This window comes from Carassius auratus, unplaced genomic scaffold, assembly GCF_003368295.1.
Source record: "Carassius auratus strain Wakin unplaced genomic scaffold, ASM336829v1 scaf_tig00214400, whole genome shotgun sequence".
NCBI classification, from domain to species: domain Eukaryota; kingdom Metazoa; phylum Chordata; class Actinopteri; order Cypriniformes; family Cyprinidae; genus Carassius; species Carassius auratus.
In genome coordinates, this window is record NW_020527643.1 from 740,850 (window position 1) to 764,358 (window position 23,509).

Genomic DNA, 23,509 nt, shown 5'->3' on the forward strand with positions numbered 1-23,509 from the left:
AAGGAATATGATTGTGTGTCATTGACAGTGAAATAGGCCTAGCTTGTTTTTTTTTTTGTAAGGAAAATTTCCTTATGATTGCCCTATTCTATGGTTTCTAGAACATTATAATGACTTAGATATTTATTTCATTTTTAAATATTTATTTCGTTTTTTGGCTGTTGTAATGGGCAATAAAAAAATTGAAACTCAAAAATGTCAAATACTCTAATAATTTTGGCCACCACTGTGTTTGTGAAAAAAAAAAAAAATGAATAAAATATACATGCACACACATATATTGATATATGGATATATTTCAGAGTGGTCAATAGCCGCATTTCCACCGTCGAGCTTAAACCGGGCGTGCTAGTGCGTGCCAGGGCCAGTCACGTTTCCACTGTCACTTCCGGGGCTTGATCGTGCCTGGGTTTTTTGGCCCGACGAAAACCTTGGGCCAAAGCGGGCCAGCTGGGGCTAGAGGAGGGGTTATGAACAAGGGCAGAGTTTCTCTGTGTCTGGAGAGCTCAGCGCTGCAGATGATTATAGAAAAATAACAGCTTTAACACCAGTATTGAAGACTTTGTAAAATAAGTTGAGCTCAAAACTTACTCTTAGTCAGCAGCGAGCGTTTGAAATAACTTGATCCGGTGTGGATTATAATCACTAAACAAGGCAGAAATATAAGTGATGTAAAAGACTATGCACACTGTAAGGGAAACAGGTCAATTTAGCTTAAAGGGAATCATTTAAGATTTTAAAGGGAATTTGAACAGAATCACTGTTTCACGGCAGATCACTGAGACGCCCTGCCATTCACTGAAGCCGTTTAACAACAGATCTGTGCTGGATATTAATATCCAAAGTATAGTGAAAAGTTTGTCCATAACGAACACCATGTTCAAGCATAAGGGTGTCCATCAGTGCACGTGGCACCAGGACACCCTAGGCCGGAGGTCGATGATCGACTTTGTGGTCGTGTCATCAGACCTTCGGCCATATGTCTTGGACACTCGGGTGAAGAGAGGGGCGGAGCTGTCAACTGATCACCACCTGGTGGTGAGTTGGATCCGATGGCGGGGGAGGAAGCTGGACAGACTCGGCAGACCCAAACGTACTGTGAGGGTCTGTTGGGACGTTTGGCCGAGCCCCCTGTTAGAGAGATCTTCAACTCCCACCTCCGGCAGAGCTTCGACCGGATCCCGAGGGTGTCTGGAGATATTGAGTCCGAGTGGACCATGTTCTCCACCTCCATTGTCGCTGCGGCTGCTCGGAGCTGTGGCCGCAAGGTCTCCGGTGCCTGTCGAGGCGGCAATCCCCGATCATGGTGGTGGACACCGCAAGTAAGGGATGCTGTCAAGCTGAAGAAGGAGTCCTATCGGGCCTGGCTTGTGGGACTCCGGAGGCAGCTGACAGGTACCGGCAGGCCAAGCGGACTGCAGCCCGGGTAGTCGTGGAGGCCAAAACTTGGGCCTGGGAGGAGTTCGGTGAGGCCATGGAGAAAGCCTATCGGTTGGCCTGGAAGAGATTCTGGCAAACTGTTCGACGCCTTAGGAGGGGAAAGCAGTGCCCTACCAACACTGTTTACAGTAGAGATGAGCACCTGTTGACCTCAACTGGGGATATCGTCGGGTGGTGGAAGGAATACTTTGAGGATCTCCTCAATCCCACCGACTTGTGTTCCGTTGAGGAAGCAGTGGCTGGGGACTCGAAGGGGCACTCGTCCATCACCCGGGCTGAAGTCATCGAGGTAGTTAAAAAGCTCATCGGTGGCAAGGCACCGGGGGTGGATGAGATCCGCCCCGAGTACCTCAAGTCTCTGGATGTTGTGGGGTTGTCTTGGCTGACACGCCTCTGCAACATCGCAGGCGGTTGGGGACAGTACCTCTGGACTGGCAGACCGGGGTGGTGGTCCCTCTTTTCAAGAAGGGGGACCGGAGAGTGTGTTCCAACTATAGGGGGATCACACTTCTCAGCCTCCCTGGGAAAGTCTATGCCAGGGTACTGGAGAGGAGAATTCGGCTGATAGTGAAACCTCGGATTCAGAAGGAACAGTGTGGTTTTCGGCCCGGTCGTGGAACACTGGACCAGCTCTATACCCTTTCCAGGGTGCTGGAGGGTTCATGGGAGTTTGCCCAACCAGTCCACATGTGTTTTGTGGACTTGGAGAAGGCATTCGACCGTGTTCCTCGTGACATCCTGTGGAGGGTGCTCCGGGAGTATGGGGTCGGCGGCTCCCTACTTAGGGCTGTTCGGTCCCTGTACGATCGGAGCAAGAGCTTGGTTCGCATTGCCGGCAGTAAGTCAGACCTGTTCCCGGTGCATGTTGGACTCCGGCAGGGCTGCCCTTTGTCACCGGTTCTGTACATAATTTTTATGGACAGAATTTCTAGGCGCAGCCAAGGGCCGGAGAGTGGACGGTTTGGGGACCATACGATGTCGTCGCTGCTTTTTGCGTATGATGTTGTCGTGTTGGCCTCCTCAGACGGTTTGCAGCCGAGTGTGAATCGGCTGGGATGAGTATCAGCACCTCCAAGTCCGAGGCCATGGTTCTCAGTCGGAAAAGGGTGGATTGCCCACTTCAGGTTGGTGGAGAGTTCCTGCCTCAAGTGGAGGAGTTCAGGTATCTTGGGGTCTTGTTCACGAGTGAGGGAAGGATGGAACGTGAGATTGACAGATGGATCGGTGCAGCTTCTGCAGTAATGCGGTCGCTGTACCGGTCTGTCGTGGTGCAGAAGGAGCTGAGCTGTAAGGCAAAGCTCTCGATTTACCGGTCAATCTACGTTCCTACTCTCACCTATGGTCATGAGCTGTGGGTCATGACCGAAAGGATAAGATCCCGGATACAGGCGGCCGAAATGAGCTTTCTCCGTCGGGTGGCTGGGCGCTCCCTTAGAGATAGGGTGAGAAGCTCGGTCACTCGGGAGGAGCTCAGAGTAGAGCCGTTGCTCCTCCACATCGAGAGGAGCCAGCTGAGGAAAGCATCTATTTCGGATGCCTCCTGGACGCCTTCCCAGGGAGGTGTTCCAGGCACGTCTTACCGGGAGGAGGCCCCGGGGAAGACCTAGGACACGCTGGAGGGACTATGTCTCCCGGCTGGCCTGGGAACGCCTCGGGGTCCCCCCGGAAGAGCTGGAAGAAGTGGCTAGGGAGAGGGAAGTCTGGGCGTCTCTGCTTAGACTGTTGCCCCCGCGACCCGGCCCCGGATAAGCGGAAGATGATGGATGGATGGATAGTGAAAACACTATCAATTAGCACAGTAACAAGATCGGCAGTTTATGAATAAGGCTTTATTAGATAAATCTAAGACATATAAACTAATCTAACACAAAGCACACACACTCATACATTGACACAAGTTGCAGGAAGATCGAAAGTTAGGGAAAGATGAGTTTAAGAGAATGGAAATGTGGAATCCCAAGCAGGACCGGCGCTCCGCACAGGCACATCACGCACTGCGCGTAGGGCACCAATTGCTTGGGGGGGCACCAAAAAATCTGGGTTGTGAAAAAAATCATCACAATAGGCTACTAGTATAAATAACAAATAAAACATTTCTATAAGCGTGTTAATGTACAAAAGCCATACAAAGGTTATATATGCCTAGGCCAAATTAGTCAAGAAAAAGGTGAATCTCTGTGCGAGTCTCCCTCTGTTTTTACACACATGCCGGCACACGCGGCTGCGCCAGCGGTGCCAAACACACACACACACACGCAGCAGCTACACAGAGATTCGCAGCAGAGATGGTGAGATGGCGAGTCATCAATCACTTAATTAACCCTCGGATTGAGTTCCTCAATGAGGTTAAAATTATATTAGATACACCAGTACAAATGTCTGAAGGTACATTGCCTGTGTAAAGGTGTCCCTTTGTTGTCATTGAAAGGGGGTTTCCGATGTCACTGATTGGCTGGAAGTTCAGTAGTCGCTGAAGTGACGTCTTGGGAAGCTCGTGGTTGGGCGTTGGCTGAAGATGCAGAGTTGTGTGGCTGGTTGAAGTTGAACTCTGTTACAAAACTTAACTCAGAACACGAAACTCTCAAACGGAAAAGAAAAGAAGTAAAGTTTGATGAGACTAGGTGTTGTTTTTTCTCATCGTGCTTAATTAGCAGCAGGCGTGCAGGCCGAAGCACGCTGGAACCGCACTCAAAGAACAGTGATGACTTAAAGCATGGCTAGAAGCAAAAGCTAGGAAGCAAAGCTATCGGCTAAAAGCATACTAAAAGCAGGCATGACTAATAGCAGAAGCATAGCTAAAAACTAAAAGCAAGATTTTATGGTGTCCTGAGTATTTAGACTGGCCTGTTGGCCACACCTCAAATGTTGTCTTGACCAATCAGATATAGTCTTGGCTCGGGGGTATCATAAATCATATGTTATCTTATCAAGCGCATGGTCCGAATTTTCCCGCTCTTGCAGGGTCTGATTTTGGACATGATTCCGATAACAAGAATATTATACATTTGACAAATAACTGATGGTCATGACTGTTTCAAGCTAGCAAATTCAAGCACATACATATGAAACATGAATATGTATCCTTAAGCTATCCAATAGTTATTAAAAAAACATACACAATAAGTGATTAAACATGATTGTCAAATGTGTGGGTTACATATAAATGAATACAAAGTTAAGCGATGGACTGATATTCATTTAGAAGTCATTTTGGAGTTCATTTTGGTCCATATATATGTACAAAAGACAGTTTCTTTGTCATTATCTGACAAAGATTTCTGTGGAGACCAGAGGTTCAAAGCCCCCATCCACCCCCCTTTAGGAATTTCAGTCTGGTTCTGCTAGGTGGGGGAAGTGCTTAAAGATATTGTGTATAACTCTCATGGGTTTACATGTGATGTCCGGCGTTGCATCTCAATTAATTGCGCCAAATTTGACAATCTCTTCTTCCAATTGAAATTGCCAATCATTGTTCTAGTGGTGTTAATGTTGAAAGCTGTTCTGTGAAAGTTGGTTGGTTGGTTGGTAATCTTGCTTGGGACTTGTGGCACAGAATGTTTTATGACTTCCTGAGGAATTCGGCTTGTGTTTCAACCACAGTCCTGATTGACTCTTTAATTTGTCTGATTCGTGTCAGATCCGCTACAACACTAAACATTAACATAACCATGGTAAATCTCTATAACTGTGTATCATATTTTATGTCATCTTGTCTCGAGTTTAGCTCCATGTAGCATAGCCTATTATCAAAATATAATAATGATGTTTGTTCGGGAGCTTTTATAAAAATAGAGAGTCTGCGCTGTTACATATGTGTGGTTGAACTATTTAGCCTGAAGTAACGGAGACTTGGATCAAACCTGAAGACAATGCCATTCCCGCAGCCTTCTCCAATAATTTCACTTGCTCCCACACCTCTCGAAAATGACATAAATCAAGAAACTCTTATTAGTCTTTCCTCTCTTCCTTCTGTGCAAATGTCTTCACTGCTAAAAAAATCATACTACCACAACAAAATTAACAACTGTTCTGACTCTCGCACACTCTTCTCTTCTTTGTCCGCCTCCACCTCCTCCTTCATCGACATTACAGCCGATGACTTTGCAGTTTTCTTCACAAATAAGACGAATCATCAGTGACCAATTCTCCACACCACAGACTGATGATAACTTCATATCAACTAATACTTACTCTTTCCTTCTCTCCACGGACGTTTCCAAACCTATCCTTTCCAGTCATCCTGCTACTTGTCCACTTGATCCTATCCCCACTCACCTCCTTCAAGCCGTTTTTTCTTCAGTCATACCTTCACTTAAGCCCAATCCCAGTTCTACCGCTTAGCCCTTCCCCTTTCCCCTACCCCTCTTAATTAATACAGAATGATAATTAAAGGCTATGCACACCAGTATAAGTGTGTATTGTAAGAGCTAGTCTAGGAATGATGACTTGTGACTGCATACTAGTGGTGTCCCAATCCTTAGGGAAATATTTTCTCCCCTACCCCTTGACACTCTGTTTCAAGGGACCAGGGGGAGGGGTAGGCGGCAGGATAGGGGAAGGGGTATAGAATAGAATTGGGATTGGGCCTTACTCATATTATCAACACCTCTCTTCACTCTGGTACATTTCCCTCAGCATTTAATCAGGCTTGTATAATCAGCCCTCTGCTTAAGAAGCCATCTCTAGATTTAGCACTTTTAGAAGACTAGAAGACACTTGAGCGAGTTGTGTTCAACCAACTCTCTATGTTTCTTGTACAGAACAACTTCCTGTACAGCAACCTGTCTGGATTCAAAAGCGTCCATGCTCTCGGTTACTGAAGCCCTTCAACTGACAAGAGCAGCTTCCAAAATCCTCAGTACTCATCTTGCTGCTTTTGACACAGTTAATCACCAGATTCTCCTGTCCACCCTCAGAAAGATGCACATCTCTGGAACTGCACTCCTGTGGTTTAAGTCCTACCTCTCAGATAGATCTTTCAGGGTGTCTTGGATGGGTGAGGTTTCTAAGTCACAACTTGTTGCTACTGGGGATCCTCAAGGCTCAGTACTTGGACCACTTCTCTTCTCCATCTACATGATGCCATTATGATCTGTCATTCAGAAGCATGGCTTTTCCTATAACTGCTATGCTGATGACACTAAACTCTACTTCTAATTCCAACCAGATGAACCAACGGTAGCTGTCTAAGTGAAATTTCTAGCTGGATGAATGACCAGCCACTTCAGCTCAACCTTACTAAGACAAAACTGCTTGTGGCTCCAGCTAACCCATTGCTTCATCACAACTTCTCTATACAGCTGGGTTCGTCAACCATTACTCCTTCGAGGACAGCCAGAAATCTAGGAGTTGTGATGGCTCATCAGTTAAGCTTCACAGACCACATTGCTACAATGACCCGGTCCTGCAGATTTGCCTTATAAAACATTAGGAAGATTAGACCCTTCCTGTCAGGGCAAGCCACCCAACTTCTTGTCCAAGCTCTTGGGTTGAGGGTTATCTTCAATGAACCAAAAAAACGTTACTCCTCTCCTCATCAGGTTACACTGGCTACCAGTTGCCGCTTGGATCAAATTTAAGATACTGATGCTTGCCTACAAGACTATCACTGCCGCGGCACCAATATACCTAAACTCACTAGTTCAAACTTATGCGCCCTCCAGAAGCTTGCGTTCTGAAAGTGAATGGTGCCTTGTGGTGCCTTCCAAAGAGGTTCAAAATCACTCTCAGAGATCTTTTCCTGGACTGTGCCCAGCAGGAGGAATGACCTCCCAATCGCAATTCGAACAGCTTAGCCTTTATCCATTTAAAAAAAAAAAAAAACAGCTAAAGATTAATCTTTTTCGCCAGCACTTGAACAACTAATACTACCACTTACGTATGGCACTTGTATACTTTTGTTGTTTTCTAGTTGGTCTGATTTTTCTCATTTGTAAGTCGCTTTGGATAAAACATCTGCTAAATGATTAAATATAAATATAAATGTAGCCTGCACTGAAGTTGTTGATAAATTTCCATAATTATCATACGGACCATTTCTCAATACCAGTTTTATATAAGATATAATTTACTTAACAGTAATAACAATTATAAACTTTGTGTTTATTATATTTTATTAAAGTTGAAAGTTGTAATATTTGAGTAAAATATTTGAGTTGTAAAATTTTAGTAAGAAAAAAAAATCCTTAAAATAAATTATATTTAGTGAAAAGTCATTAGATCACAATATAATTACCTTGTAATTAGTTAGAATGATATGCTTTACATTTTATAAATGAAATAAATGCCCCCAGACCCTATGATTAAATTTGTAAAATTCACCTTTTTAACATCTTTCAAATTTGCAGGCATGTTATTTGTAATGTACAGTAAGCTACAACAATCTTTTTTCTTTTTTTTTAAGCACAGAATTGTCTTTGCTTTTCTCGAACAGTCTGACATCATATTTTACGAGCAATGTCATTTGACTTCTGTTGACCATAATATCTGCTTGCACCTGGTCACATATTTGTGTCATGGTGTCAGAAAGCATCTTGGTAAACATGTTATGTATGAACCTGTTTTAGCTGCCCTGTTCACTGATGGATGTAAACCCCAACTTCCTGTAGGGGAATAAAGAGGAAGGCAATTCATGTGTTTGTACTACGGATCTGTTGTACTGAAGCCAGGGTACAAGGGACGGATGAAAAGGTGCTCTCAACTGCTTCCCCTCCCATATGGCCTTGGTTTCATTTCCTCTTCGTTCACCAAATATGCAGATATCCGGCATGTGTTTACTGGTTTATGCTTCTCTCCAACAAAACAGGAGCTCAATAGTACATGTGTCTGAGATAATAAATGTTTAGTTAAATGCCATTTAATAACATTGAATGTATTTGTAAAAAGAAATGAACTGCAAAATTCATATCTAATCTTTCAGGGTTTTTTTTTTCTGTTTGTCTCTACAGAAAAATAGATCCTTGGTAATGACAAGCATGCCCACTGAGTGAGTATATGTGTGACTATTCTGGAAATAATAAAGCTAGCTATTGTATTGCATGGATATAACCACCCGCTTGTAAATCACTCACATAAAAAAAAAAGTCAGTTTTCTCTCACAGTGATTGAAAATACATGGCTAAGAATACATTTAGCACAGATATATCATCACCCTTATTACACTCTGGCATATTACACTCTCATTTAGAAGTTGTACTCTTAATGTTTCTTTACAACACAATGAGTTAACTAGTCATGTTGCTATTAAAGGATACACAAATAAAACTGTCTTCTTTTTTGGGTCCCTATCAAAATGACTGCATTTGTTTGGAATTAATCAGCCATTTAAGTGAAACTTTGATGACTGAATTAATCACACTCCTCTATTTGGATGCAGCAGTTTATTTTGAATTTGTTCTTAATACTGTAAATTACCCATATGCTTAATATGGAACTAGATGCATTGTTAAATACTTTGTTTGTTTTGTTTTTGTTTTATTATCTACCCAACAAATCAGATATGAACTTGCTAAAGTATTCAAAAGTAAATGCAAAAATAAATGTAAAATATAGCTGCAAGCAACAATTACAACTGCTGCAATGACTCTAATTTATGTATGACTATTTTGAACAAGAAATAATCAGAAATGTGTTAATGTGTATCTGTTGTACTGTTGATCAAAATAAAAGAATACAGATGCATCTCAAAAAAAGTTGAATATCTTGGAAAAGATCTTTATTTTTTGTAATTTAATTAAAAAGTATTTTGGTTATGACTTACAGCTTAGAAAAATGTAAAAGTTCAGTAACTCAAAAAATTAGAATATTTTCTCAAAGATCAATCAAAAAAAAAAAGAAGATTTACTAAATAGAAATGTTCAAGATCTCCAAAGCAGGTTTAATTATGCACTCATTATTTGTTCGGGGATCCTTTTGCACAAATTACTGCTTTGATGCGGTCTGGCATGGAGGCGATCAGCCTGTGGCACTGCTGAGGCATTATTGAAGCCTAGGTTGCTTTAATAGGGCACTTCAGATCCTCTGTATTGTTTGTCCGGTGTTACTGATCTTCCTATTCTCAATACCCCATAGTTTCTCTGTGAGGTTCAAGTAAGGTGAGTTGGCTGCCCCAATCAAGCACAGTAATATCATGGTCTGCAAACCACTTGGAAGTGTTTATGGCACTGTGGGCAGGTGCTAAAGTCCAGCTGCAAAATGAAATCAGCATCTCCATAAAGCTTGTCAGCAGATGGTAGCATAAAGTGCTCTAAAATCTCCTTGTAGATGGCTGCATTGACTTTGGACTTGATAAAACACAATGGACCAACACCAGCAGATGCCACAGCACCCTAAATCATCACTGACTTCAGAAACTTCACACTGTACTTCAAACAGCTCGGTTTCTGTGCTTCTCCAGTCTTCCAGATTTCCGAATAAAATGCAAATTTTACTTTCATCTGAAATGAGGACTGTGGACCAGAGCAATAGTCCAGTTCTTTTTCTCCTTAGCCCAGTTGACATTTTTTTCTGGTTCAGGAGTGGTTTGGTTCTATGAATGTGGCAGCTGTATCCTTTCTCTTGAAGATGTTTGAACGTGGTGACTCTTGATGCGCTGACTCTGGCTGCAGTCCACTCCTTGTGAAGCTCTCACAAGTCCTTGAATTGGCTTTTCCTGACAATCTTCCCAAGGCTGTGGTCATCCCTGTTGCTTGTGTACCTTTTCCTACAACATCTTTTCCTTTTAGTCAACTTTCTATGAATATATTTTGATACAGCACTCTGAACAGCCAGCCCTTTCAGCAGTGACCTTCTGTATATATTTTATACTCAAAATTAATCAAGCTCAAAATGAAGTATACACAACTGAATTTTACATTTCCCTAAGCTCCAAGTTGTAACCATCAGAATTAAAACAAAAAAACTCTTGAAATATTCAGTTTGTGTGCAATGAATCTAGAATACAAGAAAAGTTGATTTTTTTTTTTTTTTAATTTAAAAAAATAAAGACCTTTTCTATTATATTATTTATTTTTTTTAGATGCATCCTGTATTTATTTATAATATTCTTTTAAAATGAAATCATTACCTATACCGAATATAGCCTACAGAATGATCCTGCTCTTAAAATGACACAGTCAGTGACAATAGCCATTTAAAATATATGAAAGGTATGAATAAAATTATATTTATTTAAAATAAATAATCATTAAAAAAAAGCATTTGCTATTTAACCCATTCCTTACCCCATCACAAACTGCAAATGATCGTGCTATTTTTTTCCCTCTTATTACATCAAATATTAGAGGTTTTACCAATCTTTGTCCAGCCCACATGCAGTAATCTGACATAAAGTGAAGGTGACGAAAGTAACGTGACATTCAGCCAAGTATGGTGACCCATACTCAGAATTCATGCTCTGCATTTAACCCATCCAAAGTGCGCTCGCACACACACACACACACACACACTGTGAACACACACCCAGAGCAGTGGGCAGCCATTTATGCTGCGGCGCCCGGTGAGCAGTTGGGGGTTCGATGCCTTGCTCAAGGACACCTAAGTCATGGCATTGCCGGCCCGAGATTCGAACCCACAACCCCAGGGTTAGGAGTCAAACTCTAACCACTAGACCACGACTTCCCGAAAAATATACATTGAAAATCTAAATCGAAAAATATACATCATTTTGTGAGTAATTCTATGCTACAGTAATGTTTTATATCAAAATATTGTTATTTTTGCTAGAAATACTGTGGGTATGCAGATTTTATTAAATATTATTTGCATGTCATATGGTTCAAACCTTTTGTTCAAACATGGAGTTTATGATATTTGTATGTTTGTATTTAGGAAGCAGGAGGTAGTCTTCCAGCTGGTCAGAAATCTGGGTGGTTTTACAGTGGTGGATAATGTGTGTGAAAGCACCACTCATGTGGTGTCCGGCAGCCCACGACGGACCCTTAATATCTTGCTAGGCATTGCACGTGGCTGCTGGATCCTCTCCTTTGAATGGGTGTGTATAGCTTTCTGTGCATTTTTTTCTTTCAATATATATACATTTTTCTAAAGTGTATTTAATACCGTACTGTAGAGATTTAGGTGTTAGCTAATATGCTGTTGTGCCTTATAATTTTTTTGCTTGCTTGTGCAGATTCTGTGGTGTTTGGAGCATAGGCAGTGGGTTCCTGAAGAGCCTTATGAGCTGTCTGATCATTTCCCTGCTGCACCTGTAAGTATACGCATTTCTATAATATAGTGAATTCCATGAAACCTGTTAAAAATGTAGAGTTTCCCCCCACACATTAACTAAACATAACTTGACACTAAGGCTGAAAAGTAATTGTAAATATACTGCACAGCTGTTAGGATTATTTTTTTTTTCATTAGAAGATATTTAAAAAAGAAAAATATTTTATATCGTCTCATCGTCTTTTATCCTATACTTTTTAATGGTAGTGTATAACAGTTTCATCAATTTCAAGGGGCGTTACCTCCATAACTCATATGGGCGTTGCACCATATCCACACCTTCTTTACAGCATGTCATATGTTTTGATACTCCAGATGGCAAGTGTTTAACAAGAAAAGTGAGATACAGCCGTACATGTGGCAGAAGAAATCGAAATAAGTCAATTAATTTTGAGAGTCTGTTTCAACACAGTAATTGCTTTTAAATTCTTGATTTTCTGTATATTGTTTTAAAAGTATGATTATTAAGACACTGTATGTACACAGGTATGTACTGATTAGTGTTGTCAAAAAAACCCAGTACTTCAGTACCAAGTCGGTACTAAAAAATTAAAATGTCACAGTACCAGGTTTCTTTAAAGGGGGGGTGAAATGCTCGTTTTCACTCAATATTCTGTTAATCTTGAGTACCTATAGAGTAGTACTGCATCCTTCATAACTCCAAAAAGTCTTTAGTTTTATTATATTCATAAGAGAAATATAGTCTGTACCGATTTTTCCCGGAAAAACACGAGCGCCTCGAGGCGTGACGTGTGGGTGGAGCTAAAGAATCACGAGCGCCAGTAGGCTTTTGCGTTGAGAGCATTTGGAAGCTGTGACATTACCGTGAGGACAAAACCAACCAAAACAAACCATGGCTAACAGTCAGATTCAGCGTATATTTATGATCCAGAATCAGATCCAGAGGCTGAAATTTAACAAGAGCAGCATCAGCAACGACGTCTTTATGTGGTATGTACTGAAACTGTATATATTTGCTTAGCGGTTTTGGAAAATGACTAAGTTCCACTTTGTCGTCTTTTTTTTTTTTTTTTTAAGCTGTACATGTGGAAAGTCCAGTTTGATGACAACATCGCATGTTGTTTACTTGATGTGCTTACGCGCCGATAGCTAAATTAACAACACAGAGATATTTGAAGCAGTTTTACTCTTTAACCCTTTTTTGTTGGGACTGCATTATCCTTAAGAAATAAACGATGTGCAAATCCAGCGTCAAACTGGGACTTGTTTGAAAAACAAGCATCTTTGAAATGCAGGGAACAAACACAAACACTTGCACAACTCCTTTGATGCTCTGTAAAAATAAACTCCATCCACTGGTCCCTTAATGCTGTTTTTCTTTTGGTAATCTGTGCAGGGTTGTCTTGCCCTGGCAACCAAAAACACACTCCTTTTGTGACATTTCGCGACGCTCTCGCTCTGATCGGTGAATGTCTCTGCTCTGCTCTACGGGCACGCGCGCGCTCTTCCGGCAGAAGTGCCCTTAGGACCCATATAAGGAAATTCCGCTCCATCTAACGTCACACAGAGCCATACTCGAAAAAAACTTTCCGAAACTTGTGACAAACCGGAAGGAGTATTTTTGGAACAGAAATACTCCTTCAAACGTACAACTTAATTTTTTAAACTTTGCCCATGTTTAGCATGGGAATCCAACTCTTTAACAGTGTAAAAAACTCAGTATGGATGAAATAGCATTTCACCCCCCCCCCCCTTTAAGTACTGGTGGTACCAAGTACCCAGTCAACCCTGTTCTTGACGTATACATCGCTATGATTTCCACGAAACCGAAAACGCGGACGGAATCTCAAAATCCAGTCATGTTGTATAATATGTGCTTTCCCATCAAGTTTGGAAATCTTGTTGTAGCCTTTTCGTTAGATTGCCCAGCTGTGCCTGCCTATTCTGAAGTCGGGAGTATGCGATAGAGCTACACGATTAATCGTTAAAAGATCGCGATCTTGATTCAGACACCCTTTCGATCTCTTTTCTAAAAGACAATGTTTCCCAGAGTCTGTTAAACCTTTGACAAAGTCTTACCGGATCATTCAAATCCGTGCTCGCACTGCCGCTGACACAGAGAGAGTAGTTAGCATGTTTGGTTAAAAAAACATCTTCACAAACGGTCTTTTCAACTACAGAGTAATATTTCTACAGAGTAAACTACAGAGTAAAACTTATAGTCCAGTGCTACTTATGTTTTTTTCCTCATCATGACGTATTTTTGAACTGATGTGACTTATACTCAGGTGCGACGTATAATCCGAAAAAATACGGTATGTGTGAAACAGGCGTAAGGTTGTTTGTACCTTGTGCAATGTGGAATTAGTTTACAGCTTTTTCAAGCACTTTGTGATGCATTTTGGAAACAGGAGATGAGCCCCTTTTCTAATGCACCACCTAGCTTGATTAACCCCTTCTCAAAGACTTACTGTTTGTCCATTTTATTTGGGTAACAAATTATGGGTACAAGTTTTGAACCATAAGATTTTAACCCGCATTTATTTGATCCAAAGTACAGCAAAAACAGTAAAGTTTTGAAACATTTTTACAATTTAAAATGACTGCTTTCTACTTGAGTGAATTTTAAAATGTAATTTCTGTGATGTGCAGCTGTATTTTCAGCATCATTACCCCAGTCTTCAGTGTCACATGATCTTCAGAAATCATTCTAGTATGATGATTTGCTGTTCAAAAAACATTATTATTATTATTATTATTATTATTATTATGCTGAAAACAGATGAGTAGACTTTTTTCAGGTTTCTTTGATAGAAAGTTCAGAAGAACAAAATTTGTGAAATATAATATTTTATGTCATGTCTTTGTCACACTTGATAAATTTAAATAATCCTTGCAAAATAAAAGTATTAATTTATATACTTTTGATGACGATAATAATAATAATAATAATAATAATAATAATAATAAAAGAATCGTAGGAGAATAGTGATCTCCATATGAGACCAAAAAAAAAATCATGATTCTCAATTTATCCAGAATCGTGCAGCCCTAGTATGCGAGGATTGAATGTTTTAAATAGCCAACTATTTTTCTTCCAGTCGCTACTATGTCAGTTACACTGCGCTGAGAGCAACCATTATCACGCACAATTACATGCACTTTGCTTTTGGAAATGTTCCAGGTTTTAAGGATTTTGTCAAAAGCCATGACAAGTGCAGATGCTGTATGTGAACCAGAGAATTCTTGTGCAAGAGAACTTTCTGTTGTTCCAAATAGGCATCTGTATACTGGACCGTCAGACTCCACATAGATATTGGGCTCACATCAGTGCAGTGGTAAAACTAATGTATTAAGTAGACTGTGAACATGAGCTGACAAAGCATTGTGGATTTTGGGTAGAGCCACAACTGAAAAGTATCGTCTGCTGGGCAGTGTGTATCGCAGATCCATGTGTGCCATTAGATGGTGGAAACCTTGGTCTTACACAACAGAAAATGGCATGTCATCCAGTACAAAACGTGACAGAATGACAGATTTCACCCATGGTTGAGTGAGGGATATGAAGGTCTTGCCTGTTTTGCATTATAAACAGACTTTTGATACTCATCGTGTTCTTTCAGGTAATTAACTTTTAAAGGGTTAGTACACCTAATAATTAATATTATGTCATTTAATAACTCGCCCTCATGTTGTTTCCAAACCCGTGAGACCTCCGTTCATCTTCGGAACACAGTTTAAGATATTTTAGATTTAGTCCGAGAGCTCCCAGTCCCTCCATTGAAACTGTGTGCATGGTATACTGTCCGTGTCCAGAAAGGTAAGAAAAACATCATCAAAGTAGTCCATGTGACATTAGAGGGTCAGTTTTGAAGCATCAAAAATACATTTTGGTCCAAAAATATAAAAAACTACAACTTTATTCAGCATGGTCTTCTCTTCCGGTCTGTTGTGAGATTTCAAAACACTGCAGTGTAGTGATATCCGGTTCACGAATGAATCATTCGATGTAACCGGATCTTCTTCAAACAGTTCACCGAATCAAACTGAATTATTTGAAACGGTTCACATAAGCATTAATCCACAAATGACTTAAGATGTTAACTTTTTTTAAATGTGGCTGACACTCCCTCTGAGTTAAAACAAACCAATATCCCAGAGTATTTAATGTACTCAAACAGTACACTTACTGAACTGCTGTGAAGAGAGAACTGAAGCAGTAACTGCACAGTGAGTAGCCTACATTCGATACAAACATACTGACAAAAAGTGTTTAGCTTTTGTTTTTAAATTGGGTTAAAACCTTAAATTAAAACATTTACTTCTAACCATTAGGGCTGTGAATCTTTGGGTAGGATTCGATTCACGATTCATTGGTTTTCGATTCAAGAATGATTTTTTTAAAATTCAGAACAATTTGATTCACAATTAAATCAGATTCTAATATAACGATTCGATTTTGAACTCTTTAAGTGCATTCACAGGATTATTTAAATGCTGCCCCCAAATTCTTTAAGTGCTTATTCGTGGGTTAATTACACAGCAGCCTTTATGGTTAGAGAAACATGGGCTAGAAAAAAATTAAATAAAATACCTTTTGTCCATTGTTAGATGCTAGCTTAATGGTGCTATAGCATGACATGGCTGCCTAAAAATGAATATAAGCCAAGAAAAAAAAAAGAGCTTTAAAATATTATGTATAAGTTAATATTTTGTTCCACCAGGGGCATAGCCATCATTCCAGAAGTGACAGAAATTTAAAATACAATAATTTTATGTATGTAGCCTATGTATTATCATAATTATTATTGTTATTGTAGGCTTGCATGTTTTATTCATTATTTTGTTTATTTTAGTAAAACGTGATGCATTATATAATTTCGCTCCCATTATATAGCCCTTATTAAAACAAGAAGCTAATAAATTAAACCTGCACGATTTAGCTAAATCATTGAAACTCTAAAGAATGGACTGATTAAATGTTATTCAAGTTCCCACAGATGGGAAATCAAAAATTACCTGTATTACAGTGTTTGATGTAGCTGTCCATCATTGTAAATAATGTGCAAAGTAATTAAACCAAAAAGTACACGATTTATAAAGTTATTGGCTTCTAAAGTAAGGAGTCGACTCTGAATCACTGAAACGAGCCGTTATAGATTTCAAATCTTTTGCCCATCTCTATGTACGTCACTAGAACACTTTGCATAATAATAATAATCTCCGCCTACCGTCTTGGGAGAAACGGAACTCTGACCTGCCCCACCCCCCACACAGACGCTCTGGTTAGCAGTTGGTGTGATAGCATCATGACAGTTGACCAATCAGAACACAGTATACTACCGAAAGGTGGGGTTTAAGGAAACTGAATCTTTTGAACAGCTTCGCGCGAACCGTTTGGGGATCTCTGAGAATTTAGGTAATTTTAAAATGATATTTTGATAAAATGACAATGTTTTTTAACCTTGGATGGATTTAAACCTGTTGTACAGGACTTATAAACAGTGATAGGAAGCTTAGAATTTTCATCTTTCTTTAAGAAGTGGATCAAACCTTTCTTTAAAGTTGTTTTAAAACCATGTCCTAAAACCTGTTTGAAACCCTCATAAGTCACTGTCAATATGAAAGGGCAAAAAATTCAAACCTTTATTACCAACCCCCAAAATCAATACAGAACTACCCCCAAAACCCCAGCCCCCTCCAGCTGAACTGAATTTGATCTGTTTTTTGTCTGTGAGGAACGGTGTGTTGTCATGTTACTGGGTTGAAATATGCTGCACTCACAGCAGCCCTACTGTTTGTGTTCATTATTTTCTTGCAGCCCATATTATTATTTTCACTAGATCAAAATAATAACAAATTATCAGTTGATAATTAATCATAATATTTGCAAAAATAATTATTTGTGAACGTATGCACTTGATTAAGGCTTTAAGACCAAGCGGACTCACACGCCTCACACCGCGCGGGACTCCGCTCACTGACGCAGCTTCACCATCCGCCGTTTGACTTTCAGTTTGAGGCAAATACAACTTATTGATCATGAGACCAACATTTAGGAAGGCAGGAAAACATTCAGTCTACCTGAAGGAAGATGTATTTCATGAAGCTAATGCTGTTAAATAGAGTAAAAAAAATTTTTATTTATTCACGTGCTATATGGTCGAAATAATATTTTATTTGAAAACTTTAAGTGCCATTGTTTAAAAAAATGCATCCTATAAATGTTTCATAGACCTTCAGTTGTCATGCTTTCATTTTCAACTTCTAAATTACCCCAATTCTATAATGGTAAAATGTATTCAGGTCGATGGCATTTTTTATGACTATTTACTTTTATTTTTAGAATAATTGTAGCCTACATAAATGGGTGAAGCAAAACAAATATGATAACTTTTTAACTCCAAGCAGATATAGGCCTATAGCACATTACAAATATTTGGATAGTCCCTTATTCTTTCCCTTATTTTCTTAAATAATACACACTTATTTTCTACAAGAATAAACATTATAAACAAAGAATAAAATTAAGAATCTCTTAAAAGAAGAATCTCCTTAGCCCTTATTTTCCATTTCTGAGTTAATTTGCAACTCTAATGATAATGTGACTCCCCTGACAGCGTTCCTCATGAATAATAATAATAATGAAAAAAAATAAAAATTACTGTTGTTAGAGGTATGTGAGCGATTAATAGATTTAAAAAAGAAAAAAAAAGTGGGTTCTTGGTCTCCGAAATGGAAAACGAATATAGGTCATAAAAAAATGACATGTTGAAAAAGTCATGATAACATATTATTAATTCATAGAAATAAATTAAAACTAATTAAAACCTTTCTTAATACAATATTCAACTTGATTTTCATTACTATTAAACTGACTTTAAAATCTCAATGAGTTTATAAGTTGAAACGGTAAAATGTCAGTGCATGTTAAATAGCTTAAATTAACTTGTTTCTTGTACAGTATCCAAAGACCTTGATTGCATGTTAGCATAAAAATAACTATCTTTTAATTTATATATTAATATTATATATATATTTAATGAACAATTCCTGTATAAAATGTGACTGCAACCTTTATATCAAACATTCTCAAATCGTCCACAGCTGAGCATCGCGGGAGGCAGGTTGCATTTTATTACATTCAGAAATTATAACGGCAGGCCTGATATTGTTGTAATGTGCCAACAGGATAGTTTTTGTTTACTTTACAACAAATCCTTTAAATTTAACAAATTTATCAGAACAGAACAAGTTTAAAATATATAATTTCAGTATATAATAGGCTTATAAACAACAACAAACAATAGTTAAAAATAATTTCAGGCGAAACAAGGTAAGGTTGGGCTTATCTCTCTCATTCGGGAGAAATCCAAACGTTTCCATATTCGTGATGTTGCGTGATGGAAAAAAGTCATAATGAGCAAAATTATGCCAGTGCACTGCTGCTCAGTGAAAAGCTGCTGTTTCCAAAGAATATGTGCACGTGAGGCACCAGCACGATCAAAGTCACAATTAAAAATTTTAAGTCACACAGTGAAGGCATAGTAAAAAATGTAGCTAGTTTTAAAGTGTTAGCAGTTTGAAAAATCAAGAATAATAACAGTTAATAAGAATTATTTGTAAATACTGGACTGTTCTCGTTTCACTCAGCAAATGGAATCTGAAGAAATATATATTCTTGGTTAATTCTTGGTCATATATAATTACTGTTTCATAACAATAGCATGCATAAGAGCCTTAAGAGTAAAGGTCTTTAAATTTTTAATGTGTAGACTGAAATTAACTCACTGTAAATGTTCTAATGGTCTTTAAGGATGTTACAATGTTATATCATAATGTTATTGTTGTTTTACTTCCTCCTTTTATCTCATCTTACAATTACATCCAGTTCGCAATTTGTCCCTTTGCTCCACCTGGCAGTATTTTTGTGAATGATTTTAACCCGCGTCTGACTTGCAGTTAATGCCGCGGCACTGCGGCGGCGGTACGTGCAGCGGTAATACCCATTTAGGTTGTCCACCAACTGTAGTTTTCAAGGGTTGAAAATGTTTAATTGGCATTTTTGGATCTTTGAAATTTCTGTGAATTGTGACATACTTGGTCGACTGTCTCCAATGGTCTGCGTTTATGTTAAAAAAGAACTTCACCCAATCGGGAGCTGTATGTAAAATGAGCACCCATCTGTTTTGAGTGTATTTGGACAAGACTTCAGCATTCAGGAAAAAGGTGGAGAGAACCTGAATGTACCTGTAGTGAAAAAGTGATTTGCTACTTCATTGGTCTTTAAATATATAGAGCTGTTGTTTCAGCTTACGAAACAAAAACACAGAAAAGTATATTCATTTGTTTTTTCATAGATTAATGAAAGTCATATGGATTTGGAATAACACAAGGTGAGTAAATTATGGCAATTTTAATTTGGAACAACCTTTCAGGAGTGCTGTGGAGTCTGGTCATCTTTCCACAAATGCCCACAGTTAAGAAATTCAAAAGCACTAAACCATGTGTAAACAACAGCTTTGTAGACTAACAATTTGTAAGACAATTGTAAAGAATGTCCTCAGCATGATGCATTTAAATTGTACCATGGTTACATTGAAAATACATACATTTCTGTAATTTTGTTTACAATATATTAATAAAAAATAAAATAAGCACAATAAGAAAATAATAATTAATTATATTTATCTATATACATTTTAGAAATTATTTGAAGCATCAAGGTAATTCCATTTACAGTGGTGTTCCCTTTTAAAACTGTTATTCTTCAATTATTGTCTTCAATTAACAGCAAGTATTTATACTTCCATTTCGACAAAAAATGTCCATTGATTAAGCTCCATTTTATTATGTTGTAAGCCATGTTTTTATGTTCAGGTGATTAGCTATTTAACTTTGCTTTTTCTCAAGTGCTTGATCTACTTAATAATAATCATTTATCAGAGGTGCATGAAAGTCAAGCCACCAAAATTTTCCTTACAGGAAAAGAAAAGCAGTGGCATCAGTAATTATTGTGCGTTAAAAGTAGAGGCTCAGAAGTTCGATGGTCTTATCATCATAGTGGTGGCCTTTAGTGAATATGCCGAACCTTTCCAATAGTACCATTTGATACCATTAAAGCGATTGGTGTTCTGCCCTTGCTGGTAATATACGCCATTGAGATTAGATGGTCCACAGGCATCAAACCACCAACCTATATGATACAACAAAAATGGATTCTTAGGTTAGGACATGAAAACTGTGCATTGTGACAACACAAAACGTTGGCCGTAAACATACTCCAGACTCAAAAACTAGGTCTTTTGGACAGTTACAGAAACTCCACACACTGTATAAACTGTGTTTTCAGCCTTTGAGGGGAAACATATCAAAAGGTGATGGAAAACACATGATTCAAAAGTAGTGGTTTACAGTTTTTTTTTGTGTGTTTTTTTTTTCTAGGCTTGATTGTTTATGGGGGTGCATGTGTTCATGCTTTGTTTTAGTTTTTTACGTGAGCACACTACACAGATATAGAGTTGCTCACTGTTTGCACATAATAACCACTGTCCTACATGGTTTCATTATTTGTTTTTTTAACAACAGAATTTATCCATTTATGGATATTAGTTCCATTACATGGATATTAGAAAGGAGAGTTTCATAATGACAGGACATGCATTTATACACCTTATTTAGAAGGAAGAACTGCTTGTTCCGTGCGTCATACGTCATTATTATTTCTGCGTCATTACACATGCGCATTCCTTTCAGTTTCGTGGTTCAATCCGATTGAGTGTTTACATGCACACTCAAAGAGGAATAAAACACCCCCTTCAATCTGATTGAAATTTCATTCCAATCGAGCTCATTCGGATCGATTAAGGTGTTTACATTTAAATATTTTCAGACAGATTGAGCCATCAATCCGGCAAAAACTTTGACGTTTTAAATAATTTTAAACGGTTCGCATTTAAACTGTAACGGTAAACATTGTAATCCTTTCCTTTCTGTGAGCTTATTTATGGAGCACCACACATTTTTAACCTGTTAGTTTAATTTAATTATTTTGGATATGCATATATATATATATATATATATATATATATATATATATATATATATATATATATATATATATATATAATAAATATATATATATATATAATAAATATATATATATATATATATATATATATATATATATATACACAGTACAGACAAAAAGTTTGGAAGCATTACAGTTCTTAATGTTTTTGAAAAGTTTCTTCTGTTCATCAAGCCTGCATTTATTTGATCAAACATACAGAAAAAACAGTAATATTGTGAAATATTATTACAACTTAAAATAATAGTTTTCTATTTGAATATAGTTTAAAAAAAAAATGATTTATTCCTGTGATGCAAAGCTGCATTTTCAGCATCATTACTCCAGCCTTCATTGTCACATGTAACATCCAGTCTATCACGTGATCATTTAGAAATCATTCCAATATTCTGATTTATTATGAGTGTTGGAAAAAGTTCTGCTGTCTAATATATTTGATGAATAAAAGGTTAAAAAGAACTGGATTTATTCAAAATATTTTTTTTTCTAATAATATATTTTCTTTACTTTCACTTTTTATCAATTTAACACATCCTTGCTGAATAAAAGTATTGATTTTATTTTTTTAAAAAGAAAGAAAGAAAAAAATTACTGACGCCAAATTGCTGACCAGTAGTGTATATTGTTATTACAAAATATTTATATTAATTTCTAAAGGATCATGTGTTAAAGGAACACTCCGACTTTTTGGGACTTTAGCTTATTCACAGTATACCCCAGAGTTAGATAAGTCCATACATACCTTTTTCATTTCTGTGCGTTCTGTAAGTGTTATTTGACGCACTCTCCGCTAGCCTAGCTTAGCACAAAGACTGGATGTAAATGGATAATGGTAGCATAGTAATCCCAATAAGTGACAAAATAATGCAAACATTTTCCTATTTACATGTTGTGATCTGTATAGTCACAGTGTCTACAAATAACAAGGCTATATGAGACCGAGACCATTTTTAATCGTATAAATACTGGGAACTATATTCTCACGCATATATGCATATATATATGTATGTATTTATTATATATATTTTAATGAGAACAAATTGTTATTTTTATTTTAGGCCTATTACTTAAATAGACAATATATTTTCCTTAAAGCATCTAATTTTTTCCCAGGGCTTGAAAACCTGTTGCCTAGGCTAGTTATGTCCATGACATACTTGTGAACGATGCACATTTGTTTTGGCCATGAATTAAGAATTCGTTCAATTTATTATTTTTTTTTTATTTAGTTTTAGTTAAAGCATGGGTTGTTTAAGGAAAAAAATTATTGCAACATGGAAATTTGCCGCACATTAATAAACCGTTGAAACTAATTAATAAGTTGTAGGAATAAATAGCCTATGTGTCCTGTGACATGCAGCCCTGCAAAGCCCTGCAATATGAAAAATTATCTGGGGAAATTACTTAATTACTAAATTATTGCTTTCCATGTTGAAGAACTTTGTGTTGTTTTTATTTTAATGTACTTTTAAAGTTTAATGTACATTTATAAATGTACATTTATAAATGATGATGCATTTATACACCGTCGTAATGAGCCACATGCAGCCCACAATTATATAGCTTAATCGACCATTGATTACTTTAATCGATTGCTTCTTTTATCGACTATTAATTGAAAATTGTACCTTGTTTGTTTGTAAAAAAAAAAAATCCACAGTAAAAGCAATTAAACAAAGAACCAAGGTCTTCCCAAAACGGTCTGGCACTTCATTAAAAATGAATTTAATCAAATGAAGTGTATCGTTTGATTTTTGCAAAGACCTGCATTTGTCTCTCTTGTCATTTACC

The 23,509-nt window shown here is 37.8% G+C and overlaps 2 protein-coding genes across 4 annotated transcripts in view; one reads left to right on the forward strand and one right to left on the reverse strand.

The window, feature by feature from the left end:
- The window catches only part of mcph1 (microcephalin 1), a 111,361-nt gene that overhangs the window by 13,060 nt on the left and 74,792 nt on the right, over nt 1-23,509 (forward strand). For both annotated transcript variants that reach the window (XM_026257630.1, XM_026257631.1), the window contains 3 exons: nt 8,388-8,425; nt 11,269-11,431; nt 11,570-11,647. In XM_026257630.1, coding sequence (XP_026113415.1) covers nt 8,388-8,425; nt 11,269-11,431; nt 11,570-11,647 — 279 coding nt within the window. The remainder of the gene's footprint in view (nt 1-8,387; nt 8,426-11,268; nt 11,432-11,569; nt 11,648-23,509) is intronic.
- angpt2a (angiopoietin 2a) overlaps nt 17,044-23,509 on the reverse strand; it is a 38,876-nt gene continuing 32,410 nt past the window's right edge. For both annotated transcript variants that reach the window (XM_026257632.1, XM_026257633.1), the window contains one exon: nt 17,044-20,824. In XM_026257632.1, coding sequence (XP_026113417.1) covers nt 20,664-20,824 — 161 coding nt within the window. In that variant the 3' untranslated portion in view covers nt 17,044-20,663. The remainder of the gene's footprint in view (nt 20,825-23,509) is intronic.